The sequence below is a fragment of the Manacus vitellinus genome, unplaced genomic scaffold (assembly GCF_001715985.3).
Source record: "Manacus vitellinus isolate BGI_N305 unplaced genomic scaffold, ASM171598v3 scaffold_30_pilon, whole genome shotgun sequence".
NCBI classification, from domain to species: Eukaryota; Metazoa; Chordata; class Aves; order Passeriformes; family Pipridae; genus Manacus; species Manacus vitellinus.
The window spans coordinates 3,674,722-3,694,386 of NW_021940291.1; the positions used below are offsets into that span (position 1 = coordinate 3,674,722).

The 19,665-nt window shown below is 36.8% G+C and overlaps 1 protein-coding gene across 1 annotated transcript in view; it reads left to right on the forward strand.

Moving 5' to 3' along the window:
* PLEKHA7 (pleckstrin homology domain containing A7) overlaps positions 1-19,665 on the forward strand; it is a 127,016-nt gene that overhangs the window by 64,980 nt on the left and 42,371 nt on the right. Inside the window, exons 3-6 of the mRNA XM_018076097.2 lie at positions 6,405-6,516; positions 12,542-12,646; positions 14,444-14,516; positions 15,710-15,810. Coding sequence (XP_017931586.1) covers positions 6,405-6,516; positions 12,542-12,646; positions 14,444-14,516; positions 15,710-15,810 — 391 coding nt within the window. The remainder of the gene's footprint in view (positions 1-6,404; positions 6,517-12,541; positions 12,647-14,443; positions 14,517-15,709; positions 15,811-19,665) is intronic.

Here is a 19,665-nt window from a genome sequence, read left to right on the forward strand (position 1 = left end):
TTTAGATGTGTACTGGAAAATAGTTGTTTGGATACAACTCCTTGGAGTGCCTGCTTGGGTTAGTCATACTTCCCTAGGCTGTTTTTGGTTTTGTAATCATGGTAGCAGATAAAATATTAAAAGCAGAATTGAAAGAACTGCTTGATGGTGGCACATGATTTTAGTAATCTTTAATGTCTGTTAGCAAATTTTTTGGAAGAGAAATGAAAGTGCTTATTTGGAGGGCAATCAGATGAATGAGCATCTGTAGACTTCAGTTACTCAGACTGAGATGATATCAAAACCAGGAAAAATCTTACACCATAGTAGGAATTGATGGAGAGAGGTGGTTTTTATTTTAAAAGAAGAGGGAATGGCTGGAGGGATGTGTTTGTAGTGGAAACAGTCTGTGCAAAAACATTTTTCTAAGCTTTATTATTGACTTAAAGTACATACAGTGTTTTTGAAAGTAGACGTTTTTAATCTGTCAAGTTAAAATTGCTTTAAAAATGTCTTTTTCAAATGTGTGGGATGCTCTGGTTTCCTCAGTTTCATACCACTTTTATGCAACAATAGGGGTTTAACACAGATGCTGTTCATCACGATCATATCTGAGTTCCTGTCAAGTGACGCTGCCTGACACCTGTGGATGTCTCTGCTGAAATCAAAGTAGCTGCTAGCACCTCCCTGTCTTCAGGAATTGTAATGGAACTATGCCACATTTTCATTCTTTTCCCTCAGGCATCAGGGATTTCTTACAATCAGTGTTGTTGATCATGTATTAGTTTGGAATCAGTGTAGTAGATCATATCATGTGATGAAATGACTTCCACAAGCAGGACTTGGTCAGAAAGGAAGTCTCTGGATTGGCATGGCCTGTGGAAACTTTCCATTGTGAGATCCTTTGACCACGAATACTTTTTCCTATAGCTGAAGAATCCTGTCTGAAGTAGTAGCACTCTTACTTGTTCTTCAGTGTGGTTGTGACATGATTTATTACTGATGGGTTGATTTTAATTTAAGATTAGGGCCAAAGGCAGGAGTTGTAACCAGATATTGACTGGAAGCTAGTGGGGAGAAGGAAGCACCAACTTGTTCAGGCTGCAGCAAACATATCCATTTAAAAGGACACATTTAACATCAGAAAAGTAATTTACAGTCATCTAGAAATGATGAATGTAGGGACTGCTCTGGCCATTCCTCATCCTGGAAGCAGTGTTCTGGCGAGAAGATTTGAAAACAAGTTTTGGAGAATGACGTCAATAAATGATGTAATTCTAGCTTGATGGTGACTCAGTTGTGAACCACATGCCCTTGCTTCACTTGATCAAATGAGAACTGGGTACTTTCAGTAGAAGACTGAGACTGTATTTCACTAGTCTTTTCCCAAGGCATTTAAACAATATCACATCAGTTTTGCTTTTTTAAGCTGAAATCTGGTTTCCTCAACTCCATTGTGACTGGAACCTGTGATTTTTTAATTATATTATCTTTGATCCTTATACTATTCCTTCTTCCTAAAGGTGTTCTTATTTAGATTTTTTTTTTAAAACAGTGATTCCTTATTTCCTAACACATTCTTAGCTGGGACCACTGTGAAATCCCTACCTCTTATTTTGTTTTTCCAAGCTTAGCAGATTTGGTCACTTTGTGTGTGGGATGTGTGTTCAGTAGCTTTCACTAACTCTGCTTGAGAGCCAGCTTTTCTGTATGTCACTTTCAGATTTATTTTTTTTCTGATGGAGTGATTGATTATAGGTGAATGCAGTATTCAGCACATGAGCTCATTGTTTGTTATAATAATTTAATTGTACTTTGCCTTCTCTATGCCTTTACTAATAATTCTTAACATACTTTGGCTGCTGCTACTCCTTGTGCTTAGATTTAAAAATATCCTTTCCTTGCCAGTGTTGTTTTGAGTGATAAAAGCTGCAGAGATGTTTTTCATTTCTTCCTCTTTTGAATTACTTTTCTGTTGTTGACACTGAATTCAGTTTGGCACCTTATCATTTGGTTACTCATATCTGAAGATTAATTTTTTATCTGTTCCTGCCAGCATTTCAGTTTTTATCCAGAATAATTTTTGTTCTCTATTGACTTGGTTTTTAGGATCACCTCTAAATAAACTGAGCATCTTGCTGTATGGGAAGCCTCTCTGGTAGACTCCCTCCATTTCACAACTGCCTCTTGATTTCTGTGCTGTACTTTCATGTTTTTAATGAACCCTTAATCCACAAAGGGACCTTTCTTAAACAACCAGTGGGAAACTGAGAATTAATGATAAGGCTGCCAGACAGGTGTTAGGTTTATTTTACCACATTGTTACATATGTGTTTCTCTGAAAAACCTTTGATAGAATTTCTTAGGATAGATGTATGTACTGTTTAGATTTCTCCTCTCTTATCTTTCTTTAAATAACAATTCTTTAAGTAATTGTATACAGAAAGGAAGAATAAGGCATATGCACCCACATACCTAATTTTATCTGTGTTAAACACTAGTAGTTGTGTATTAGGATCTGTATGATGTATTTGCCATAGTAGTGTGTTTGCGAATGAGAAGATAGTACTTTATCCTTTAGAAAAGATTAGACCTGAACATCAATGTAGACATATAGGGGGGAAAAATACAGAGTGCTTAATCCAGTGAATGTTATTTTCTTTCTTGCCTGTTTTCGTGTGACTGATGAAACCTTTGTATTACCTCTGGGTAGAGAGCCATCTTATTTCATTTATTGCGTTTGGTTACTATAGCAGCAAAAATATCAGGTGGAGAGAAAAGAGGAAACCCAAACAACTCAGAAATATCTGCCATGTTTACATATATAGAAATACTAGGACAGTTGTTTTTTTTTTCTAGCTGATTAGGAGATTTATGGGTAGTAAAACCAGATTGACACAATGTAATTGCATCATGTATGATCCAACAAAATTAAGTTTTTAAGTTGCAGTTGTGAATGTCGATCTTCCAAGTTGACCGATCTTTATGGTCTATTAGAGCAAAGGAATGTGTTCTCTCATGAGTATTGCATTTTCAATATGGGCTACTGGTGTAGTTGTTTTTTTTATTGTTCAGTGTTGGTTTTAATAACTCGAATATTGGCTATATAACTCTTTTAGCTGGTAAATGTTATTTCTGTAGATATACTAGCACTGCATAAGTAGTGCAGAGAGCTGCTTGACAGGAGCTACTATATAGAGTGTTATTTTCAAGTACTTAAAAAAAATTTACACAGTACTGGGGCTCCAAATGTACATACTGCAATTCTGTATGTGTATGCACACACTTGGGGGAGGCACAAAGAAAACTAGCCTGAAAATAGTCAAAACCCATCACTATGAAGACAGAATGTGGTATCTTGGATAACAGATATTATCAGACATCTTTGGTAATAGTGATATTGAACTAATGCTTCTGAATGCACCGTTAGTGCTGTAGTCACTTATTTTTAAAGTTGAATCTGTAAATACTGTTAGGACAGCATTAACTCCATTAACATGCCAGGATGTTTCATGTAATTCTTCATATTCTGCCTATTTTTATTTGATTTAAAAACAGACTGAGAATATTAATTAGCTGTTAAGAGACTTGAATACCTGAGTTTTGTTATGTTCTGATTTCATGCAACAAATCTATTGTATCCTTGAAATATATACAAATACTGAAGTTAATTTTCAATATTGTTTGGTGTTTTCTGTTATGTGTCAGATACAGCAAGTTTAGATAACCAGTATTTGCTGACAAAGACTTTTCATTTTTAGGAGAATAATATTGTATTTTCTCTTTCAATGGATTAAATGTCTCTTTTGCTGGCTATTTGAATTCTTCCATGGCAACAACCTCACATTTTTTAAAAAGCATTTTTCTGCTTGTGAATTTGAAGTTCATCATTAATTTGGTACTACTAGAAAAGGAAAGCTCGATATATTGGCAGTGATCACTTCCAGTAGCAAATGGAAGAGAAATCACTATATGACCACATAATAAATGCTTAGAAATTACACATTCATCATTGCATTATGGTTTTCTGATAGTGATGGTCTTGTTAAACATATAAAGCTTATCTTCCTCTCTAGTTCTTTTACTTTTCTTTTTTTTTTTAAGTGAAGTATTTTTAACCAACTGTGAACATTATCTAGAGGAATAGTGAAAATCAGTTCAATCAGAGTTGAATTTTAAATTAAAACCATTCCTCTGGGATTATTCATCTTTTTTTTATTAATTTTTTTATTGGAAAAATTAATTCCAATTTGTCAAAACTTAAATTTGATTTTTTATTTTTCTCTCTTCTGAGAAAGGTAGCTCTCTGAAATAGCTACTCTATTAGAAGAAAGCAACGTAATCCAATCGTATTATCTAAAGTCTGGAAAGGCAAAAGATTTTCTGAACATGTATGTTATGTGCTCTTTCCACCTCCTCCTTTCCTCCCTCCTCAACCCAGTAAGTACCTGGATAATAAGGTGTGACTGTCCTACAGTGTAACGCTCAATGTTTGTGGTGGGGACCTTGTAGAGAATCTAAACCTCAAGGCAAGAAGGGAGATCTCTTGTCTTCTGAAGCCAGACATTTTTCTTGGATGTGTTTTGGTTTCATGCTTTTGTGACTCATTTCTAGTGGCTTTCTTAATGATATAAAATCTAATATTTTCCATTTTGAGGAAGCAGTGTAGATGATTCTCACACCCCTGTTAGTGTTCCTCCCAAACTGAAGTTCCTACTCTTGGTTTAGTTGCCTTGAGCAGGGAAATGGAACTATTTTGGTAAGTAGATATTAGGAGAAGGCAAGTAAGATGCAGGCACATTGTACATCTGTATTTTCTACCTATTTTGAAAGTTTATAAAGTGGGAAGGGAGCAAGACAGAAATAGCTTAGTCAGGCAGTTTCATATATGGGAAGTGTCTTAATCTTTTAACTGTATATTCCAGTTGAAGTAGGATACCTGGTCCATAAGAGGTAAGGCAAACTGACTCAAATGATATGATGAAGCTCTCGTGCTTTAAAGGATGGCCAGGAATTTTGGCCTGGTCTTGCTGTAGTTTGTTCTCATATCTTGGACCTGAGCTTATGTGTAAAGTCTAGCAAGAAAGGACTTAAGCCAAATAAGCAAGGCATAAAGAAAATGGGACCAAGGTTGTGTTACTTGCTTGCAAGCTTAATTGAAACTCTGTGGTAACAAATGGAAAAATGTGCTTTCCCTGACACCAAATCACCTATAAAAGCCTTTGAACTGGTAATTGTTGAGATTGTAACTGAGGAAGAGCAGTGATGGCAAATGCCTTGATGTAGATAAATCTTGTGTTGAGCTGCTACAGTCACAAACTATTCTTCTCTGTTCTCATGAGTGTTAACTGCTCAGAGTTACTCTGTTTTCTGTTGTGTTCAGAACTGGAATGAATTTAAGTGCTAGCACCAGCCATATTTGGTGTGGCTTGTATGTCATATTTTTTGGTTTTTTTTGTTTTTAATAACTGGCTTTGCTGACTTACTGAGATGGAAAAAGGAAAATCATGGGTTGTTTATTGTTTGTTTTATTTTGTTTTCTGATGTGACCGTATTGCTACTTATTCCTAAAATACAATTTGCTAAATTATGTCATTAATGATTTTTGAAAATGCCACCTATGGTTTTAATTCACAGGTTGGTGTCAAGCTTGGCTGCTGGGGCTTCTCTTCACAACTTGCATATGCGATTCAACAAGATTTTGCCCCTACATTTATCCTCTTATTTCTTCATCTGGGCAGCTGTACTGAATTCTTACTTGTTGAACGGGTTCTTCTGGTGGGATTGACCTCACCTGTGCTTTAAACGGGTATCTGAGCTAGTTATCAGGATTTCTGGAATCTTAGTATGACTCAGAAGTTACATATTTCTAACAATATCTGCCATGAATTGCATCATTTCACTAAAAGAGTGTTTTAATAATTCATATTATGGTATGAATCATATTTTGGGCAGATGCAAAGATCTAACATTAAGTTAGTGAAAGATCTAACAGTAGACTGGTCTCACTTTGATTTTAAATAAGAAGTCTGTTATTGCAAAGTGCTGATTCCTGTCTTTCCCTCCCCAATATTTGCTCTTTCACATGTTTGCAGCCAAGTCTCTAAATTGGGCACAGTTTAGTTTCTCTGCATTAGCCCTATCTTCTCTGAGTGCTCTTTGTTATGTCTTGATTCTCTTTGGCAGCTTTTTTTTCGCTCCTGATACACAGACAAATACCAATCATCAGATGTCACTGGCAGCATCTGCTTGAGAAAGACCTGAAATGAAAATAACAGGAGTGGTGCAAAGGAAGTTGCAGGTTTATGGGAAATATTTGACTAGCTTGTCGTTCATTTGCACACTGTGAATCTTAAATATGAAAAGGCAAAGCTGACTGTTTGAAACCATGTGGTTTAGATTATCTGGTTTTGTTTATTTTCTAGACAGAATTCATCTATGTCCAAGCAACAAATAAACCAAAGACCTTCAAGCATGGTCAGTGAAACGTCCACTGCAGTAACTACATCTGCTGTTGATACAAAACCTGGCTCTAAGGTAAAGGAAAAAGCTATTGTTTCAGCTTGTTAACTAGAATTTTACTCACTTTAAATCCAATACTCTTTTAATGCTGGTTTTAATATGACCATGGGTTTAGCCTAGAAGTCTAGTAGGATCTCAAAGTAGAAGTAGTGTTTTCTACCCAAGCAAAAATCTTTTTGCAGCACTGTGTGCAGCTGTAACAGCAGTGTTACAGCACTTTTAGAAGCACTTGTATACCCAGATAATGTTGTTCAATATAATTTGAAAAATGGGGATTATTGTGACATGGGAAATTTGAGAGTCTTCTTATGAATCGAAGTAATTATATATCATACTAGTATTTCTCCAAGTTTTTTCATAGTCCAGTATATATGGCAAGAAGTGCTGCAGACTACCAAGAATTATAATTTGTATATATATATAAATTTTCCATGAGACCTTACTGCTGTTCCTCCTCTTAGTAACAACTTAAATCCTCTCTGCCATCACTGCAATTCAAAAACAGTGAAGGCACTAAGCTTACACTCATAATGTTTAATAGAAGAAGAAAATGTTTAATAACATTCTTTGTCATTGACAAAGGGCTGTGTTTATTATTGCACAAAATATAATAAAATGCTGTACTTGAAGTGTCACCAGCTATCTTAATGCTTCTTTGACCTTACAGTAAATTATAGTAGTGAGAATGGTAGTTGGTGGATAAAAAAGAAAAAAAGCAGTGCTGGAAGAATTAGCAGAGATAAGATAGATTTCTTAACTTTACCTTCAGTTCTTAAACTTCTCAGGTTTTTTAGATGCAGAAGTGAGCAGCCTCTTATATAATGGAGTTGAAGAAAGGACTTTGCTGAATTTTTTGCAATTTCTGTTGAATATATGAAATATTTTTCTGATGTTTTGATGTGCTTGGGTGAATATTGGAGAAGATGTAAAGAATTTCATGAAAAGCTAAAAAACAATTTAAAAAAAAATTTTTTTTAGATCCAAAGTGTTTAAGTCACTGCACCAACACAAAAGGCTGTTGTGTGTCAAATCTCAAGAATACATTTATCTTTAAAGTGCTAGATGAAGTTATCACTGAAAACAGTAGGCCTGATAGGTTGCCTGAATTATTTGATACGTTTCTTTTTCATCTTTTAACGTATGACTTTACCAAAGTATGTCAGCATTGGTGTTTACTTTATTTATCCTCCTTACTCTGATTTTTTTTGAGCCTTAGAAGCATTAGAGGCAGAAGGTTCATTTTTTCACTCCTAAAACCAGCAGGCTTACTGGAGACCTGATACTCTACTTTGAGCAGGGCAATTCTCCAGTGACACAGTTGGCTTTAACATGCCCAGGATTGCACTTGTGCCAGGAAGTGTGCATCCTCTGTCACCTGCTGCTGCTGTTTCCCTTTGTCACATGCTTGCACTGATCTAATCAGAGATCAAAAATGGTGACTGGGTACAACTTACAGGGCCATTCACGTGCTAGAGACTGAATCACTGGGGATGTCAGAATTGCACAGCTAAAGGTGAGGGTAATGCTTTTTTATCACAGGTTGGAGAATATCCAGAATCTCCTCCCAAAACTTCAGTTTGTCTGTTTTTGGTCTCCGCTTCTGTTCTGTTTGCTGTCCTGTATAAGTGTGGCCACACATGCTTCTGGCAGGCTCCCAGGTGGGGCATTTTTTTAATACATGGCAGCTTTAGACTTAGAATAGAACTTTTGCAGAGAGCTTGCCTGTACTTTGCTTCTCCACCAAGGTTGTTTTTATAAGATCTGTCCTGCTGCTGGCCCTTAATAAATACTGGATTAATTAAGACAGAGAACCAACATGTTTCTTCTGTATGTTTTTTCATTATTGCATGTGTTTCCAGGCTTGACATCACTTCTCTCATTCTGTAGTCAGAAGGTCTATTGAATTCCTTCACAGCCTAACACAAAAATTAATTCAGATGAACTAACAATGAGAACAAAGGCTATAAAATGAATAACCTGTTTGAGGTTGACTTTTGGCATGTTGAGAGTAGATTTTAAGGTCCTTTTATCTCTTTCTAAGTGTGTTTTTCCATGACTTCCATAATCACTCTTTCAAAGAGTGAGTTCCCAGTTGCAGAATTGAGGCACAATCATGAAGCAAGAGACATGTTCATGTTACAGGTCTCTACCTACCCATGGCTAATTATTATCTTTTATGAAATCCTTTCATAATTTTGTCCTACAAATGCCATCACAGAATGGTGTATGCATAATGTTGGAATCCTGGCCAAATTCAAACTCGTTTTTTTTTAGACAGAGCACACTGAAGTAATACCAAATCAGAAAGTGCAGGAACAGGTACATGGCTTTCCACTTGATTCTTCTGTAGAAAGTTGGCAGCTAAGAGTTGCCACATTTGGGGTGGAGGGGGGGAAGATAAGCTGCCAAATGTACAGCAGATTTGTCATTTTCAGTTCAAGATCAAAGGAAAACTTCTGGCTTGCTCATTGCAGTGCTCAGGTCTGAACTTGAATTGATTCTTTGGAAAAAGAATTTCACAATTTCTTTCCAACAGTGTCAGTTGTACAGTGTAAATGTTAGTGTGCCACACAGGACTTGGGACAAGTTAAGAACGTAAAGAAGAGTAGTGTAATGTATCTATTACTACCTACATTTTGAGAGCATGTTTTGGATGGATTTTGCATGAGAGAAGTAATTGAATTGTTGATGACACCAATAGTTGCTGGTATTTTTCCAAGATAAACTGGTGAGGAATACAACAAGTAAAGAATGAGCCTAACAGTTGGGAGGAACAGGCAGTGGTGACAGGTATGTGATGGTGCCAACTCTGTGGGACTGTCTGGGGCTGGGCTGGAGTGTAAAACACAATGTTTAATTCACGGCCACTGTATATGAATGCTCAAAATTAAGAGTGCGATTTTCTTAGGGCTTTGGTTTTTCCTATCTGAAAAATAAGGATTTTTTATCGTTTTCTTGGAGATACCAAAAGAATTCATAAGTTCATTTCTAAGTGAAACGCTGAGACTTTTTGAATGAAAAAGTTTGACTTAAACAGGTGAGGCTTTGTGGGTTGGGGGTTTTTTACATTTTTTTTTTAAGTCTCCCCAGATTGAAAATTATATGTTCTCTTATATATATATATTTGCATACTTTGACCAAGATGCAGTCTTCATTTTTACTGTTTAGAAAATCTGTTCCAAATAAAAGTCTGTCTACATTTTCTTTTTGGCTGTCCAGTTTAAAAAAAAAAAAGAAAATATAATATTTTGCAATTAATTTAGCAACTTTTCTTCTCAGCTGGAAGCTACTGTAAGGAAGATGAGGTGGTGCTGAAAAGGGATTTGGAAACTTTGGCTCTTTGACTTTTTTTTTTTCCCCCCACAAAAACTTAAGTGCTACTCACAAAGTCAGCATGACAAATGTACTGAAGTCAAAAGTGACTCCTGTGTTTTCAGTGACACAGACAGCTGTGTTGACCTGCATTTTTCAACACATGACAATGATATCAGAATAATTTAAGTTAGGAAAAGGCTTCTGCAATACAGACTAGTAGTTTAAAATATATACCTTTTCTTTTAAACTAACTCTTTAGTCTAGCCAGTGGAAGCAAGGTGTGACATGCAGTGTCTGTTATGCTTTGTTTTATTCTAGAGCAGAATGAGATGATTAATACTGAAGATGATATGAGAATTTTAATTATATAAAGCACCATAAAATGATAATTTTGTTTCCATTATGGGTATCTTATTGATGCAATAGAAATTGTTTGGTCTTTTGACCAAGTCCAAGGATGACTTTTCTACGTTATGGTCTGCATGTTTTTTAAATTAAGTAAGATCAGAGACTACCAACGTGCTTGCTCACTGACAAGGGATCTGATGAAAAAAATCAAATTTAAATGCTGCTGTAAGGCTAGATCAGCAGGATCAACTTTACTGTTCCTCAGTTCATCCAACCTTCCAAGGAGGACTATGAGAAAGAAAAATTTGGAAACTAAATTCTGTATGTTTTGTAAATTGATTTCTGTTCAGGTGCACAGTGTGAATTTTTCACTTTCAGAACTTTAAACAATTTGGACCTCATTATTTTTATCGCCCTTGTAGTTGTTGCATCTTAGCTTTTGGCAACAATTTTTTAAAACTCCACTGAAATGTTTACTTCTCATTTTTCTTAAAAAATACCCATATATAGATTGGCCATGGTATGATCATCCAGAGCTTGACTGACCTCGTGATACACCCTTGTGTGTTTGTTTAAAGTGGTATTTGGACACAGGTTTGCAAGTTATCTTTTGAAATATTTTCGGTAGCAAACACAAAATCCCTAACATCTTACTTCTTCCTTCCTTTCGCGTCTGTACGTGAGTACCCAGAAATATTTTTGTGGTCCAAGTCAACACGCTGTGTTTGCCCAAAGCAGGTGCTCAGCAGCCTGTTAGTTGAGTGTGTTAGCACAGGTATGGCAGAGAAACGGGCTGAGAGACCTCGGCAGTACCATCCTCACCTGACTTTTACTGTGAGCTGGTTCTTGGCATCTGGGTGTCAGGAGCACCTGCTTAGAAACCCTGGCCTCTGGGTTTGTGCTAGCCCTAGAGAGCTGTCTGCTCAGGTGATAACCTGTGCTCTGGGGCACAGCTGAGTCCTGTGCAGGCTCTCACCAAGGTTATCTGGTGAGGTGTCACTCCTAGGGAAAAGCCCATACTTCCTGTCACCAAAATGTCAGGGCGTTTCACCAAAATGACCATGACATGCATCTCATCTGACTCCTCAGCAGAGCTGGAAGCAGCATTCTGCTTCCTGGGGAGCACACCTCGGGGAAAGTACCTAAGAAAATCTGCCCTTTGACAGCTCCTTACAAGTGTTAACATGTGTGGCTCTGTTTTATATGCTATAGTACCAAGGAGTAATTGTTTTTCTTACTGTTTGTAGCTATTATCTTAACTCTTCATAAAGATAGGAAATATACTGCAGGTTGGTAAAGCTTGGCCTCAAAATGAATAGAATCCGTTTAAAGTTATCATATATTGCTAGAATAATTTATTATTATGTATGCTGTCTTCTAGTCCAAGTGTTGCTTGACTGGCAGGAGCAGTATTATGAGATATTTTTCTGATGTTATCCCTTGTGCATGACAAATGTACTTGTTTCCAGAGCTGTTGTTTGTCTGCAGCTCACAGAACATCTGTACCCTGTTGAGCTGAGATAAGAGATTAAAAAGTGAGACACTGTAGGAAGGAATTTGGACAGTTCTTTTCTTGGAGGGGCCAGGCACAACTCTAAGGGTGGTGTGTGCATCTCAGGTTCCTAAAGCCATTGGAGGAGCAAACTGTGCTGAGGTTGGAAAAGAACAGGCAAATTATTCATCCAGAGATTCCTGCTTTTTCACAGATGGATGGGCTTTCTATGTTTGTTTTTGAAATAGTTTTGCCCATGTCAGTCAAAACTGAGGTTTTGGTAACAAACAAATCATTACTCAATTCTCGTGATTTCCATTTACTGCTGTCTAGGTCTCTTCCCTTCCTGAGCGTCACTCTGTCTTCTCCTTCTGTTTGCAGGGTCAAAGCCCAAGCATTTTATTAAGCTATCAATGTTGTTTGAATTTAAACAGGAAAGAAAAATAAAATCAACCAAAAAAGTAACACAAAAAACCCAAACAAAGAAGAGCAAGAGTAGGATTCATCTGCTCAAAGTCCTGTGCGTGTCAGAGACTTGTACTGCATTGACACCCAGCTACCAGAGACAGATTTGCATGGAGCTTTCAAAAATACTTCCCAGGCACACTAAAAGTTCCATAGTTCTGCCTTTTTGACTTGACACATCAGTGCTGCTGCTGTTCAGCTCGGACTTGGCAGACCATCCTGGCACTAATATGTTGATGAAAGTGGAAGATTGACTTTGCCGTGTTGTAAATATCATTACCTGTTTACTTGCCCTTGAAAATGCTATGAATACTTTCCTAGTGTTTAATGAAGTATGAGTTATTGCAGTGAGATTATTTGTAATATGAAATGAGTCTCAGTACAGTTTAAAAACGACTGCTACATTGTACTTCTTTACAGATTGTGAAGACTGGAAGCAAAGTGCATAGCTTTGGAAAGAGGGAACAAGCTATCAGGAGGAATCCCAATGTTCCTGTTATAGTAAGAGGCTGGCTACACAAACAGGTATGCATGTGATCACCAGTTTCTGTTCATATACTTCAATACAATCATCAAGTAAAAGCAAATGCCTTCCAAGTAACTGAAAAAGCAGAAGCTCAAATGTTGGTGACACAGGGCAGTGTTGGATATTCCCACAGGCTTCTGTAATGAGGAATTTGTGCTCAGTGAGTGTGAAAACCAAGGTTTACATTGAGGTTTGATTCAGAAGTGGAAATGATGATAAATGGACGTCGCCATCATGGTTAAATGTTGAAGCTATAACATTGTTGTCTAAATCTTGTTATTTTCCTGGTTTAATCCTGGTGGCTTCTTGCCATGATGATCTTGATCTCCCTCAGAACAACACTGGCTGTGAAGACCTTATTCCATCTGCTTGTTTATGCCATTCTACCCCCATCAAGGCTTAATTCCAACCCACATACCTTTTGTTCTCCAAAAGCAGGAGGGAGAAAATTATGGGAAACAGGGACCCATTCATCAGACATTGCTGTCACCAAGAACAGTATCCAGCAAAGGCTGGATTATAGAATTTCATCAGTGAACAGACTTCTACAGCTGCAACATCTTGAACTCTTAAGCCTGACAGAAGCACATCCTTGAGTGCAATAAGTAAATAAAGCTGTTTGTTGTATGAGAATACTTCCCTGCTTCTAATTTGGCAGTCGGCGTCCACCAGATTATCACCAGAGATCCAGTAGGAAAGTTTAGGGATGAGTAGGAGAAGGCTGAAATCTCAGGCTTACAGTTATGATTCTATGTGTAGAGCGAAGTGAAATTTGCTGACAGCCGTTCACTTCCTCCTGCTTGGAGAGCTGTAATTCTGCTGTGTTCTGGTCTCAGCTCTGTTGACATTTACTGCCCAAGTCCATTAGTTTTCAGGACAGAATCAGAACTTGGACACAGTGTGTGTTGACAACATAGTAGCGTGAAAATGGGAAGGGAAAAAAGTCCCTGCATACTTAATTTGACTGCAGAAAGGAGGAGAGCAATAGCTGGAGCAATGTTGTATATCCTGTTTCCTTCTGTCCCCTTCCCTCTACTTATTAACTCTTAAAGCCTGAAGATACTTTCTATGCTGCTGGTCTTATCAAAGCCTACCTGAGCTGAATAAGTTGTACTTCCTCAGGTTACAGTCTGGCAATTTCACAAGCTTCTAAAATTAATTTCAATGCAAATATTACTCATTTTGACAAGGTGAGATATATATATATATGGATAGAGATAGATATATATGGATCTCCACTGGCATATTATATTATACTTCATTAAAATTTGCACGTTATGCACCCTGTTTTATTTCCTAAGGAATATTTTATTAAATTATGTTTTAGGCATGGGTAACATATGGAGATTGACTGTAGAATTATAGGATATCATTACCTGAAATCTGATGTCATACTTCACAACTGTGTAGTGATTTTTGTGTTGGTCTACAGGCAATTTTTGTTGGAGTCTGTGCCATCCGGAAGTATATTTTGTTTCTTTATTGCAGATAAATCTGTGTAGATTAAATATGCATTGGTTGTGTATAAAGTTAATCTGAATGCTGTTAGGGATGCAAGTCTAATTACTTAATGAAAATTAGCAGTTGGAATATTCTGCCCTCATTATTTTATAGCTGGATGTTTTGCCTCTTATCTTTCTTAGTACATAATGTTTTGCTAAAATAGAAAGCACTTGTTTTGCAAGTATTAATCATATTTAGGTAAACTTCTGATAAACTACTCACTGGATCAGCATTGTATGATAAGCTTTTAACTTCCATTAAATGAAAAGTGTGTTGCATTTCTTGCATTTCAGGATAGCTCTGGAATGCGATTATGGAAAAGGCGATGGTTTGTGCTTGCTGATTATTGTTTGTTTTACTACAAAGGTGAGTAGATACTCGCTGTTTTGAGTTAGTCTGTAACAGTTCTCCTGTACAAATCACACTAAATTAATGAACTAATTGAGCTGTTCAGCTATAGTTAGGTATTCTGAGAAGATGAATAGAGAAAGAGGTGTTTGTCTGTACATTTGTAGTGCGCAGCTAATTTGGGGCTAGAGTAGGGGAAGCAGGAGATACTGTATGATATTTTGTCTTAAAACTTATCTTTGATATATGCCAAGGTTTACATTGCAGAACACTTGACTGCAATAAATAAGATTTATCCCATGTCTGGTCTGTATTGTGTTACCTACCTGCTTGCACTTGGAGATCTGAGTTTTTTGAGAACTTTCTATGGCCAGATCAGGGTACTGATTCAGCTTTAATCCAGGGGACAATGTAAGAGTGAGAACTTCTGAATCCAGTAATCTACCAAAAAAAGGTTAGATGTGATCTTAGGCCAAATTAGGAATAATGGTATTACATAAGGCTATTTTCAAGTTTTGAATATTGCTTTTGAAGATTGAAAGGATTACAGAACATGAAACTTGGAATTCATATTCCTAGGCACTGCATTTTTACTGATGATCACTTAGAGCCAGCAGTAATAGAGGTTTCCTAATTATAGCAATTAGCCTAGATGAACAATGCTAAATGGAAGGTCCGTCATGTCATGCAACCTGTCACAGTTCATTTGGCACAATAAGCTTTATTCTTGAAGTGTAGTCTTCTGGCTGAACCTAAAAAACCAACATCCACCCACTCACCCCCCAAGAAAAGAACAAACCTCAATAAAAAACCAAACTGATTTAAAAAAAAAATTCAATCTTGTTTCTTTAAAAATAAAACATTTTTCTGTGTGTAGTTTTAGTGTTGAGTCACAAGTGAGTTCGGGTCAGAAGGGTCTTTTGTCCTACTGCCTGGTGAAAGCAGGGTCGGGAAAGGAGTCAGCCCAGGTTGCTCAGGGCTTAATCTAGTCAGACCTTGAAAACCTCCAAGGATGGAGATAGCACAGCCATCCTGGTTGGCCTGTTCCCTTGCTGCTCTGTCCTCATGGGGAAAATTATTTTCCTTATATCCAGTCTGAACCACTCTTCTTTCTACTGAACGACTGTTGTCTGTGTGCCCATAAAGGAGAATGTGTTGTTAGCCCACTGAATAGTGCAGGGAATTAAATTCTATTTTTTTTCCTTCAACAGACAGCAGAGAAGAATCTGTTCTGGGGAGCATACCCTTGCCTAGTTATGTCATATCTCCAGTTGGACCTGAAGATCGTATAAATCGCAAGTTTTCTTTTAAGGTACAGTTTACAAGCCTTATTAACCAATCATAGTTTATTTGCATTAGAAATGCTGCTTCTGTAAACAGAAACATCATCTGTTTTCCTAATCTGTTTATTATTATTTTTTAAAAGTAGACAGGTTTATTGGCTGCCTGTCAAAATGTGACATAGCACTTTTTTGTTGCTTATGAATTGACATTCATGTCTGTTACTTTGTAAGTGTCTTTAGAGCTTAATGAAGTGTCTGTGAGTAAAGATCCTGTTTCTAAAATCAGAAATTAGTATCAATAAGTTGTTCCAGTACTGTCTACAAATTGAAAGAAAGATTTTCTTATTTATAGAGTACTTGATCTCATAATAGACTGATGTCTGTTTGGCTTTGTTGTGGTTTTTTATAAATAAAAGAAATAGCTTAGTTCTCACAGTTGGAAAATGACAATACTGTAGCTCTTGGTGTTTCTTTTCCTGATTTCAAAGGGAAAAAGAGTAACCAATTTTTCTCTCCTTTTTTGGGAGGAAGCTACAGACATCCTAAGTGGCATGGACTTTTAAAAGGAAAAAGTACTCTTATTTGATATAGTCTGAAGTTGGTTTTGTGTATTTTTCTTTTTCTAAAAAAATGTAATTGTATAATTTACACTTCTAGTCTTCATTATAAAAGCCCACAAATATGAAATAAACCATATATTTCTTCTCGGCAGTGTAAAAACCTGACTCTAAGTGACTGTCTGAGCTACACCACTGAGGCAAAGTTTGAAAACTTATGTGCCTGTGGCAGATTTAAAGTCTACCAATATTTGGAGCAGAACTGGTTTTTCTGTCAAGCAAATGAGCTATGTACTTTAAAAAAATAATTTACAAACCAGGTTTTGATCAGGCATACTTTAGGAGATCTAGAAGGAAACTCTCTGTTTAAATATTTTCTGTGCTGAAATTATGAAGAACATCTGCTCAGACTATATTTTCCCTTGCATTTTAATTTTTTGGGGGTGTTTTAAAATTGAGACTGCCTCTTATTACTTTCGGTTCTGTGTTCAAGTGGATAATGGTTTGAAATTTATTAAACAAATATTAACTTGGGAAATATGTTTAAAAACACTGAGTGCACTTTGTGGAAATATTTATTGTACTTTTTCAAATGCACTGAGCATGAGATAGCAGGATATGCTACAAAGGAACCTTTGTTTAAGAGAAACATTCCACTCCACTATTTTCTGAGTGTGATTCATAAAGCCTTCCTCTTCTAGAGCCTTTTCCTAGCAAGAAATGTATACTGAAAGAGAAGAACTCAATATACTCTTCCAGGCTTCCCTGCTTTTTATTTTATTGAAACAGTGTTTACACACACGCTCTTCAGTCACCACTGCCCAGGTTGTGGCTCTCCTTTCCCATGGAGCAGAATCCATGGTGTGTGATCATGGTTAAACATTTTCAGAAGCAAATACAGACTGTTCCTTTTAGGATATCATACCTGTATGAGCTCTACCAGGTCTTTAATCTGAGTCTTTTTCTGAAAATCAGCATGAGCCTGTAACCTGAGACTTTCAACACAGGCTTGTTATTAAAAGGTTGATATAGATAGAAATAGGGTGTTGATAGCAAAGGAAAGTTTATGCTAGGAATCTCTATAAAAAACCCCTCAACATTTCATGTATTAGTTTATCGGCCCAATTTTAACTCTGCTTTAGGTGTTTGATGATTGACTGCAGGCTTGATGCTGGGGTTTTATTTAATTCAGAACGAACTCGAAGGCCAGTAGGAGGATTTTGTAAGATTCCTGTTTGTATGGACCCTGTCCAACACTGACGTTCCGTGGACACTGAGTTGGCTGTGGGCGCACAGCAGCAGGAGCACGACCGTCCTGGCATTCCATCACTCACCAGCCATTACCTTTATCTAATCTCCTCAGTACCCTTCGATATCCAGAGCGTAGACGGACATTCTGTCTCGCAGCGTAGTGCAGCCAGGAATAGAACACACAAGCAGATTAAGCCCAAAATAAAGATAAGACTTTTTTGCATTTAAGACCTGAATGAGTGGGAGAATGTGCCATGTCACTTTTTACATTTGTCTTGTCCTTTATTCAGGTTGTTGTAAATCTTCTGTTACAGTGGAGGTATTGGCTCCCATTTTAAGTGGCTGTTTTAAGTGGCAGTGGGTTTTGAAGCAAGGGAAACAGTAAAACTGCAGAAAAAAAATCAACATGTTTGTTTGCAAAACTAGAGGAAGGAAATTCACGCAGCAAATACATGGATGCTTTTTGCACATGATTTGGATTGGAGGTTTGTAAAATACATGCTCAGTAGGGCATGTATGTTAAACCCTGATAATTTAAAATGTGCACCGCAGGAGTTCTCAAAATCCTTTTCCATTCATCACCTCCTGAGGCCCAGCTTTAAGCTCTTGTGTCTCTTTGGGTGTTTAACAATCATAGGCCTGCAGAACTGGGTACAGGCTTTTCAAATGCAATCAGACCCCTACTTTGAAGTGTAGCAGTATGTGTGTTAAATTGTTTTGTTTAGAAACTCTGCTTTTAAGTCTCTGTCTTCACAGTTTTTTCACATTGTTTATTTGGCCCAAGCCAAGTGCTGTGACTAGCTGTAAGCTACTGTCACTAAGCTATATGACAGCTTAGAACTCAGGGTTCTTACTGCATATTTAGTTGGTAGCTAATGTCCTAAAGATATTTAATTAATCTAATTGCTGTATTTTAAAGTACAGTAATTTTTTTGTTGATATGAATGTAAGTGAGCACAAATCCAGTGTTTAGATTTATAATGTGAAAAGGCTTACATAACATTAATATATAGCTGGAAATACTCCTTGTGATTAACTGAGAATTGACTGTATGTTTTAGTAATAGGTCAGTTTTAAACATGGATAGTATTAGTTTATGAACGTTCATGTCATCACAGTCTCTTTAGAAGCCTTGTCCTCAATAATGAAAATTATTTTTAATTGATCTATATGTGTTAAAATATAAGAGAGACTACTGAAAGTAAACATATTTATATGAATCTGACAGTATTAAAAATTGAGAAATTTGGAAGGCCTACCAGAGTTAGCTGTAAAGAAAACAAGAAAACTTCATACAAAGACAGTGTATGCAAGTATATATTTGTATTTAGGTGCATATCTTGATACCAGATAAAGTCAGTGAAGAATGTTCTGGTGTTCCTGTACGAGGTAGGAAGTAGCGTTGGAGACACATGTTACAACTTTTTATTTCGATACTACTTTTAACATTTTTTCAGAGGTTCACCTTTTCAGCATGAGAACATTCAGAGCCTTGGAAGCCAGGCCAAATCATTACTTCCAAAGGAGGCTACTGCAGCTTGGATTTAAAAAAACCCATCTCTTTATTATTGACACTCTAGGTCTTACTAATGGAAGTATTTGTTCATTGCTTAGACCTGCTGGGACCAGAGCAAACTTCATATCTATTTCCTTGATCTCAGTGATTTTCCTAAAAAAAAAAAAAAAAGAAAATTGACACAGTTTGTTCCTTTATGTTCTCTGAATCAGTGTTGCTTCCTTAGGCTCCCATATTGCTTATAGAACTTCTCCTAGTGTGGGGAGTCAGGTGAAGAAATACCAAGGCCTATAGATTTGAGGGGTGCTATTTTAAAATCTGGAAGAGGGGAGTGTTCAAGTTTCTACAAGTCCTTAAAAAGCTCGATATTATTTGAGGGTGAAAGACGAGTTAGATTGTAGTGTGCTGTTGTTGAGTTCGTAGTGAAGGGTCGGAGTATTATTTCAATTTTTACTCATAAATGGTTCATAAATATCAAAGTGTACATTATAGCTTATTGAGAGAACTTATTTTGAAAGTTTACAGTTATTAGAAAACTATTCCCTTCCCCATCCATTTGT